This window comes from Notothenia coriiceps, unplaced genomic scaffold (genome assembly GCF_000735185.1).
Source record: "Notothenia coriiceps isolate Sejong01 unplaced genomic scaffold, NC01 NC01_scaffold00020982, whole genome shotgun sequence".
NCBI classification, from domain to species: domain Eukaryota; kingdom Metazoa; phylum Chordata; class Actinopteri; order Perciformes; family Nototheniidae; genus Notothenia; species Notothenia coriiceps.
The window spans coordinates 1-10766 of NW_011353683.1; the positions used below are offsets into that span (position 1 = coordinate 1).

General features: G+C 42.1%; 1 protein-coding gene across 1 annotated transcript; it reads left to right on the forward strand.

Annotated features, from left to right (window-relative positions):
- Window positions 1-374: 374 nt before the first annotated feature.
- Window positions 375-10022, forward strand: LOC104953017 (vascular endothelial growth factor receptor 1-like; the record flags this gene model as incomplete). The annotated part of the gene is made up of 14 exons (XM_010779935.1): window positions 375-483; window positions 1387-1695; window positions 3405-3551; window positions 3628-3759; window positions 4743-4849; window positions 5243-5378; window positions 5774-5878; window positions 6526-6639; window positions 6876-6964; window positions 7360-7417; window positions 7507-7604; window positions 7688-7810; window positions 9578-9689; window positions 9923-10022. Coding segments are annotated over 14 exons (1739 nt in total), but the record flags the coding sequence as incomplete, so codon positions are not given.
- Between the last annotated feature and the right edge of the window lie 744 nt (window positions 10023-10766).

The following is a 10766-nucleotide window of genomic DNA, read 5'->3' on the forward strand; positions in this document are numbered from 1 at the left end:
ACAGACAGACAGACAGACAGACAGACAGACAGACAGACAGACAGACAGACAGACAGACACACAGACACACACACACCTTTATTAGTACTTATCAACAGCCTGCATGTTGTGCTGCCCACTGACCTGGAAGTGGGCAGGAGGTCTGGCTCAGAAACCCCTATTGTCCGCTCACGGAAAACATGATTCCTGCCATTAGGGGCAGAGGTAATGAGGTGTGTGTGTGTGTGTGTGTGTGTGTGTGTGTGTGTGTGTGTGTGTGTGTGTGTGTGTGTGTGTGTGTGTGTGTGTGTGTGTGTGTGTGTGTGTGTGTGTGTGTGTGTGTGTGTTTTTCATACAGTGCTATTACTAAGTGCGGATGTTTTTGCTCTCCTCAGACGGTGGGGGTCCTGACTGTGGCAGAGGCCTCTGTGTCTGGAGGGTATCGCTGCGTCGCCTTCAACGCTGCCGGAGCAGATCAGCTCCACGTCCACTTCTACGTCACAGGTGAGGAGAGGACAGGAGAGGTTCTAGTGAGCATCTTATTTCAAAAGCAACAGATCGCAACAGTCAATAGAGGAGTCACACCACACTTTATTTTTTTGAATAAAGCAATTTTCACAAAACCCAATTTCCTCCTGGGTTAGTTAAATATTATAATTATGATTCTGACCTTGGGTGATTGTAATGCCTCTGCTTTATTGTCTTTACCAATAAATCACAACTCAAAGGTGCTCAATTAGTAACGTAAACATCTGACACTTGCTTCAGATTAGACATTATTAAATGATGTCTATCTGGCTACCCCTTTGTGAGTTCCTCATGTGAAAATGTGAAGTACCAGATCCAAGTAATTAAAAATGAAACTGATGAAGTCACACGCTCATTATTGTAGGTTTAAACTTGGCAGAACAAAGTAGCCTACGTGCATTGGATACAAACTGCCGTTGTGTGTGTGATATGAGGTTAGATTTGTTACTAGGCGTACAGGTAAAGGTTTTTTGTGTATTTGTGTCAGTGCTACGGCTGAGTGTGTGAGCAGGAGTGAAACAGGAACCTGGGGCTCTTATCGTTCCACTTCCCCGTGCAGCGCACTTCCTTGGACTGGCAGGTCCGCTTTATTTCGGGAGGCCTTGGGGTGTTCGGGAAAGATAAACACTATCTGCCATCAGGAAACTCTCGAGCCGTTTCCACGGGAAGTTTCAAATGGCTAAAGTAAATAAAAAGCCTTTTCACTGTATTCCACTAGCTGCTTTTACCCACAATAGCCATTCAACTTTGTCGTCAAAGGTTACAGAAATGGAGGTTGGAGCTCTCCTGGTTTCAGACAGGATCGCATGTGGAGAAACTGAGAGGTGTTTTCAAAATATCCTGTTCATGGTTCCTCTTCTTCCAAATCTTTCTCCTCAGATGTCCCAGGAGGCTTCAGTGTGAGTCAGAGGGAGGAGCCTAGAGAGGGCGGAGACCTCCATCTCACCTGTTCAGCCAATAAGTACCTGTATGGTGCGTTATCATGGCAACGGGTGAATGACACAGGGCACGCCCAATCACGCGGCCCCGCCCCGCAGCAGCAGCAGCTCACATCCGGCGAGTTCTCCAATTCACTGGTCCTGTTACTAAGCAACCTAACAGCCACAGACTCAGGAGCCTACAGATGCTCCACCCACCACCTGGTCACCGGGCAGAACACACACAGGGACACACAGGTGGAGGTCACAAGTGAGTGCTGATCCTCTTCATCTCCCTCCTCCTCTTCATCTCCCTCCTCACCGTGTGGAGTCAATATAAGGCTTTAAATGAAAAGTATGGAAACATAGAAGGGCCATACTATTATAAACCATAGTTATAAACAAGTGAATATCTAACTAACATTTAACCAATACTAAATATATAATGTTGACATTTAAATACCACTCAACTACAATGTATTCTAAAAATCCGTCTAATTGAACTTGAGCTTCAGACTTCAGAAAAATGTCAAGGTAGAATATTTGAATGCTATTAATTGAATGCTAATTAACTTTTAACCAGAGTAATACACTTCACTATAGGCACTACTATTTAGTTACATACATTTCAAATAATTTAACTTCTCTTTGCTTCCATACAAATCGTGTTATGCATGAATTGATGGACTGACTTATTCAGAGATCCCAGAGCTGAACAAGGGCCCCCAAATTAGATTATTCGTTAATATAAATCAATTATTCAGGCCTTCAAAAACGTTTTTCTTGATGTCTGATTACCGAATTGTAATCAAATTTAGGTTGTGATCTCTCGCTGTTTTAAACCCACACCCCCATGTTTTCTGTGCACAAACAAACAAACAAACAAACAAACTCTCACAGGGCCTCGCTGCTTGGGAATTGGGTCCCCTCAGCTTCCTGGGGCCCCACCCTGCCTTTGCTCTTGCGCTCCAGCTCAGCACCTCTTTCACGTGGGAATGAGCCCTTGCCTGGAGGAAGAGCACACAATGGCACTTCCCACAATGCCACATTTACAGGCCCCCACACAGGGCCGGAGGAACAATCAGCCAATCAGACACTGTCAGGCCGCAGCCCCCGCGGACAATCCTCAATTGTTGTCCAGGAGGAAGATCGGGGAAACAACAATCAGTCGCCTTGGTTAAGTGACTTTTTCTTCATGTCTTTTACTGCTGTTCTCCACACAATCAGGGCCCAACACGTCAACTTCCTCCCGCGGGACCCCCACAAAGGAATTACTAGAGAGACAGGGTGACCACAAAGAAGCTAGGGAGCCAAAAAGTGAGAGAACGGAGGAAAATTAAAGCATGGGATCATCTGGATACACCAAAGGAAACTGAAACCTGCATTGTGTGCACTCATGACTGTTCACATGATGAAATACTACATTGTGTGGTATTTCAGGGTGAGTAAGGGGCCCAAGAGGACTCAGCTGACTCACAGGTTGAAACCAAGGCCACACACATCTAGAAAAAATGTGTCACTGCCATTTATTGTCTAAAAGTGGCACGGGTCCAGAAAAGAGTGGGAAAAAATAGCTCTGCTTTTACGTCACCACAGATCTGCTTGAGTCTATAAATAACTACAGCTGTTATCAGCTATTGCAGGTTCAAAGTATGAAAAATAAAGGAGACAAAATGCAGAATTATATTACTATTATATGCAGGAATGTGTTAACTGGTGTGAGTAGATGAAATGTCTTTTAAGATGATTAGATATTTTAATGTCATTGTTCAAATCTACAAATTAGTTTTCAGATACTTGTTACATTTACATAATACCCTTCAGAAATATGTAGAACAAAAGTGGCATAAATGGAAAATATTCAAGTAAAGTACAGAATTTAGTACTTGAGTTAATGTTCTTAGTAACATTAGACCCCTGTTTATAAGTCACAATTTGCACAAACACACACATATTGACGGTGTGTGTTTTTTCTTTCAGTTTTGGAGCCTCCAGTGCTGCTTGATAATCTCACAGATTGCACAGTGAATGTCAGCAGCTCCGTCTTCCTCAGCTGTCCGTCTGCAGGTGTCCCCCCCCCCACCGTCACATGGTACAAGGACGAACAAGCTCTCTCTCAGGGATCAGGTATTACAAATGTACCATAAACATGTCAACTGTAGTAATGATCTGGTGTCTGACAAGTGTGTACCACCGTCTTCAGGTATTGTGATATCCCCAGACGATGGGACCCTCAACATTGATCGAATCACAGCGGAGGACCAGGGTCTGTATACGTGCCAGGCGACCAATGAGAGGGGGTCTGCAGAGAGCTCTGCTTATATATGGGTTAATGGTAAGCATCTGTCAACCAGCAGCCAATCAAAGGCATCCCGGCCTTTGATTGGCTGTGTTGACTTCTTCTCACAGATAGGACACTTCCATATATGGATATGTCTGAATGTCCATTGTTCCCAGCTCTGTGAACAGATGTATAGTCTGGATGTACACACATTCAAAACATCACTTTATTTTAGGTGTGTTGTGTCATTCTCTATTAATGGGAGAGGATATGTCTGTTCTTGAGAATATTGATCAAAGAACACACTCCTTTGTTGAGTTCTACGTTCTACACACACACGCACGCACGCACGCACGCACGCACGCACGCACGCAGGCAGACAGACAGACAGACAGACAGACAGACAGACAGACAGACAGACAGACAGACAGACAGACAGACACACGGCGGGTTGTGGTGGAATAGCATTGTTTGAGCACCATTATGTGTGGAGTAGTGGGCGCTTTTTGTGTGTGTGTGTGTGTGTGTGTGTGTGTGTGTGTGTGTGTGTGTGTGTGTGTGTGTGTGTGTGTGTGTGTGTGTGTGTGTGTGTGTGTGTGTGTGCGTATGTGTGTGTGTGTGGTTGTGTTCTGATCAGTCAGGAAGGAAGCTGTCTCCCGTTTTTATTTCCTCCAGAAGGGCCCTGCCTAAATCTCAGAGTCTTGGTTTTCTACCGGGTTGAGCATTTCATACTTCCCATAAGGAAATAATAATAATTGGTATTTAATAGGGGGGATGGATGTTAATGCAATATGGATTGATTGTGAAAACACACCGTTTTGAAAGTATTATTGAAATTCTCACCAAATAATATTATTTATCTGCCTTTGATTTTCTCCATTTCGCAATAAACTGAGATGAATGTATAACAGAATTCTAGTTTTATCAAGATTACATTGTTCAAAGTCCTAAGCAGGCCTGCTTTCGTGTATTAAGTTCACGTAATAAAACTCAAAATGTAAATCTATTCAAGCACTGACGTGTGTTTGTGGTGCTAGGTGCCTCTGAAGCCTCCTTCCTGCAGATCCCAGCTCTCACCTGTACCTGTGTGGTGGCCACTCTGCTCTGGCTGTTTCTGACCCTCGTCATACGCAAACTGAAACAGGTGAGAGGAAACTAGATGAAGCTCATTTCTGGTTTAAAGAAACAAATATGTTGTCTGTTTTCTGGGTATTACTTTTGTGAGTATTGTTATCTTTCTTTGAGTTGAGAGTGGTCTCAGAATCACAAAATGCTACTAGTATCATCAATAATAATGATGATAATGGTAAAGGATGGATGGGTGGACATTAGTTGTATATTATTGTATATTTTGACATTTATTCTCCACCTGCCAGGCCTTCTTTGTTCCTTCCTTGGCTAACACACATCAATACATCCTTGAAAAAACACTTCAAATGTGTTTGAAGTCTCTTACAAATCTACACGTTTGGAATTGTATACTCTAGTATGGCTTTTTCAGTTTTAAAACATACGTTACCCTCTTCTTTCTCCATAGCCCAGCAGCTCAAACACCAAACCAGAGTTCCTGTCAATCATTCTGGACAGAGGAGGCGGACCAATGGAGGAGCCGTGCGAGAGACTCCAGTACGACCCCAGCCAATGGGAGTTCCCTCGAGAGCGGCTCAAATTAGGTAAACTCATTTAATTTATAACAAACAAACAAAAATGTTTTTCTAACCACAAGTGTCTTTGGGAGTATAATGCTGTTACGATGTGAGGGAGGGAAGTTATTTAAGATCACACCACAGATAGAAGGACTTTCTCAGAGGTCTTATCGGTTATTATTGGGAGTGATTCCATTAATCAGACTTGTGTTGTCTGCGTTGAGCTTATCACCTCCAGTAAACTGTGTTGACTCGAACTAATCAGCTCACAGGGTGGGATCCAGCTAGATGGACTGTTGATGAAGTCTTCTCTTATCAGCATCTCACGTCCAGGGTGGATATAGTAATTAATAAAGTAGCTCAATTAGACTCCACAACCCTCCCCCCCCCCGTCAGCCCCCTAACAGTCTCTCCTCTCTCAGGGAAGCCTCTGGGCCGCGGGGCCTTCGGGAAGGTGGTGCAGGCGGCTGCCTTCGGGATAGAAAGCACCACCAGCTGCACCACTGTGGCTGTGAAGATGCTCAAAGGTACAGGCAGTAGGACATTCACTCAGGCACTTTACTACTGTATGTTCATGTAATGCTTCTATATACTTCGACTGTACTTCCTAAAAAGGGAAATAATGCACTTTTCAGATAAAGATTTTGCATTGAGATCAACTATACCATAATGCAGCTTTATCATTGAACCAGTGGACTTACTGTTAAAGGTACAAAAAGGTTGAATCATCCAATATATTACACAATTGAAAAAGAAAATCCTGACATAAATCAGTGTATATTGTCTACAAAAGTAATCGAATAATGTCACATAATAATAAACAATATATGTTATAATATACTACATGTTATGTATTGTAGTTAAACCGTGAACATTGTTGCCTTATATTCTCATGTTAATTGAAATATTTTACTTATTGCACATTCTTACTTGAACTTATTACAGTTAGCTACATATTTTTATTCTATTTAAAAGTATTTGTTTAACTACTTTAACTATATTTTGCGGATAATACTCCTGTTCTTTTATGGACTTTTACTTTTTGACATTATTGTATTGGTACTTTTCTAGTAAGGAATCTGAGTCCCTTATTTACCTCTGGGTGAAAGATTCCTAATCGGAAAAGAAAGTACTCTAACATTTCTGCCACTCTTTTCTACCCTTTGTCCACCAGAGGGCGCTACAGCCAGCGAACACAAGGCTCTGATGACTGAACTGAAGATCCTCAATCACATTGGACATCATCTGAATGTAGTCAACCTCCTGGGAGCATGCACCAAGCCTGAAGGTGTGTGTGTGTGTGTGTGTGTGTGTGTGTGTGTGTGTGTGTGTGTGTGTGTGCGTGTCTGTCTTTCCCGTATGTGTGTGTGTGTGTGTGGCTGTGAGGCTGTGTATTCCCATGCGTGTGTGTGTGTGTCTGTGTTCCCTTTGCACGTGTGTTTTAAATAAGCCTGTTGATATAAGTTCATTTCAGTGCATGTATAGGTGATGTATGTAATAATGTGTGTTTTTCTGTGTGTGCAGGGCCACTGATGGTCATTGTCGAGTACTGTTGCTATGGAAATCTGTCTACCTTCCTGAAGGGCAAGAGAGAAGTGTTTGTGTACGACCGTGTGAGTCTACAGACAGAGAGATGGTTTCATGATAGCAGTGTTTCACACACACAGGACCACCATGTCGTGCAGAGAGAGATCACACATACCTCTGCACACCACACTTCTCCTTGCAGTGCAAATGGCCCCTTCGCGCACTTACAAAATGATACATTTAAAAGCACTTCTGCAATCGGTTTGAGGTTCTAAAATGTTATCAGGTCTCAAGCAGGACGTGCACTTCCTTAATTTCTTCACAGGTTTAGACACAAATACCAACGGGGCCTCAGGGGTCATTTTCACGAAGCGTGTTTAGGAAAAAACTTCCAACAAATCATTCTGTTGCAATGTTGACTCTTTTCTCAAAGTATATCTGATAAACACTAACTGATTTCTTCTCACCTGGTGGATTAAAGGATGGAGAGCCAGGTTTTGTCAGCAGTGTGTTTGATGACAATACAGAGAATCACCTAGGTAAGACAGGAGCTTTAGTAACATGTTCTTATGAGTGTGCATGATAGAAACAGCTTGATTAAATCCCTGTCCCTTCCTCTTTCCTCTAGACACCAAGTCTGGCTCCAACTCTCCTTTATTCCTGGAGGATCTGATCTCCTTCAGCTTCCAGGTGGTGCGGGGGATGGAGTTCCTCGCCTCTCGCAAGGTTTGATACCCGACGTCTGTGTTTGTGGATGCTGTACACATTCCTTTATATCACATGTTGCCCTCTCTGTGTTTCTGCTGCAGTGTATCCACAGAGACCTGGCAGCCAGAAACATTTTGCTTTCTGACAATAAAGTGGTGAAGATCTGTGACTTCGGCCTGGCCAGAGACATCTACAAAGACCCCGACTACGTCCGCAAGGGAGATGTGAGTACATGTGAGCAATGTGGCTCCAAAAGCTACACTCTGAAAGTTTTACATAACCATTTGTATTCATAAAACGTCATGAGATACTCGAGGAAAGCTCGGGGGTTAATGCATATTTTTTGCAGATCACACTGAAAGCATTTTACACTTTTTATTTTCTATTTTTACAAATGAACTACCATTAGTGTTAGAAAAAGCTAAAATTGTAATGTATGCAGATGACTCAACAATATATTATGCAGCATCAACTACAAGAGAGTTGACAAATGTTATGAATAAAGATCTACTACTGATATCAGAGTGGGTCATAAATCATAAGTTGGTACTTAATGCGGGAAAAACAAAATCGTTATTAATAGGATCAAATCATCAGTTAACAGGTGAACCAAAATTGCAACTACATTTAAACCATATTGAAATTGAACAGGTCAAGGAGACTAAATTGCTAGGTATAACCCTGGATCATAAATTATCTTGGTCTAAACAAATTGATAATGTTGTATGTAAAATGGGAAGGGGTGTGTCAGTTGTAAAAAGAATTGTAAAATATTTGCCTATGGATGTCAGGAGACAAGTTTTGGATGCTTTGGTTCTGTCGCAGCTTGATTATTGTTTGGTTATATGGTCGAGTGCTGGTGAAAAAGATTTAAACAAACTACAAGTAGCACAAAGGCAGCACGATGTGCACTGCAGTGCTCCTACAGAACCAGAGGCACTGAAATGCTGGAGACATTGAAATGGTTAACTGTCAGACAGAGGTCAGCTTATATTTTATTACATTTTGTCAGAAATATTACAGTGACTCACTCACCAGATATATTATCACAAAGGTTTATAGCGCAATATGCACAACATAACTATCAAACACGACATACAATTGAAGGAAGGTTTGTATTACCCAAATCTAAATCAAATATGGGACAGAAAACAGAACAGAGCCATGATCAGCTGGAACTCTTTACCGGTTCACATCATTCAGGAACATTCTCAAGTACATTTCAAAAGGTGGCTAAAAAATTATTTAAGTATTATAAAGTAAATTTGAACTGTGCCTGTGGCTATGTATGCATCTATTATGATGTCAACTTATTTGTATTTACTTTTGTTTGGCCTTAGGATGGCGATAATTGGATGACCATTTTAGTTTTCACTTCATTTCACTGTAAATTGCATGCAATTATGAGCTGTTTTGTTTTGTTTTGTTTTTGTTTTGTTTTGTTTTAATTTTGTTGTATGTATGTTTATGTATGTTTTGTGTGTGTGAGGACCCCAGGAAGAATAGCCAATGCTCATGCTAGTGCTAATGGGGGTCCTAATAAAGACAAAGACACGCTTACTGGTTATAGTATTTCACATTTTAGGATTCATAATTACTATAATTTCATTAGTAATTCTTAGTCAAAACAACTCCAAAATGAGTTTGATTAGGGTTATTTTTTGTAGTAGGCCTACATCCACAAAACAAACTGCCATTGCCTGCACATTAATAACACATTCTGACCACAGGCCTCTTTAAAAATATTAAAGTTATTCCTGTGGATGAAACAGGACTACTGTTATTACATGGCTATACCTGACACATTAAACCACATTGCAAATGTATTTTTAATCAAACTCAGAGGAATTAAGCTCCTGTCATGAATGTGTTGCGTCTGTATTTGAAATATTAGGCAACAAACATCTTTGATCTGTGGCCTCACAACGTTTCAACCAGCCAGACTTTTCAAAGTCACGCTCTCTTTTGTAACTCCTGTGATTGTCTGACAGGCCCGCCTCCCTCTAAAATGGATGTCTCCAGAAGCCATCTTTGACAAGGTGTTCACCACGCAGAGCGACGTGTGGTCCTTCGGCATCCTGCTGTGGGAGATCTTCTCTCTGGGTAACAGATCTCTCAACATCGTTTTGCTCTAAACAAACACAAGCTGTATGTACTGAAACTACCTCACGGGATATAGTTTATTTAATAAAAAGCTTTAATGAATATAGTACACAATGTTTATCTGTCTGTGTCAGTAGATTGGTGTTTTAGAGAGTATTCTAATGTATTCTGTATGTTTTATAGTGTGTAGATACTCTTCTGAATATCGGAATATGTGTGTGATTGTCCAACAGGAGGTTCTCCGTACCCTGGTCTTCAGATAGATGAAGAGTTCTGCCACAGACTGAAGGGGGGGACCAGGATGCGAGCGCCTGAATACAGCACACCTGAGATGTGGGTCCAAAGGATTTCAACACTGTTATATGTTAGGAAGGGACGTAATGAGTTAAAGTACAATAAGTAGGGAGGTGGTACATTGAGGGTCCAAGGGAGCATGGTTTAAAGCAAGGGTGTCCAAACCGCGGCCCGGGGGCCAAATGTGACCCGTGGGCCATTTTGAATCGGCCCTAAGCAAATTCAAAAAGTATAATAAAATACGGCCCACAAATGCAACTAGTGCTTTTCTTATAATGTACTTCTTAAATATAAATGTAAAAATATATTACACAGTAGTATTCATGTGTTAATAAGACCACTTTTCAAATTAACTCAGTCAATTCAAGTTGAAAACATTTTCTAACATATCTTAGTTGATAAGATAAAAGCCCAATGACTTATTTACATAACAGCAGGGCCGTCCCTCCCTACAGGCTGATCACGCAGACTGCATGGGGCCTCACCTCGTGGAGGGGGCCTCGCCTCGCGGATGGGGCCTCACCTCGCGGAGTGGGCCTTACCTCGCGGAGTGGGCCTCAGCTCGCGGAGGGGGCCTCACCTCGCGGAGTGGGCTTCATTTGGCGGTGGGAGCCTCATCTGAAGAACAATGCCACGGCTATGAATGCGGCGCACCTACAATGTAATGCTACGTTCACACCGGACGCGATGTGAATATTCGCTTCGCTCTAAACGCTCCTGTCGCCACAGTTTGGCCGCTGTGAGGCTCCACTAGCAAGTTTGGACACCCCTGATTTAAAGCTT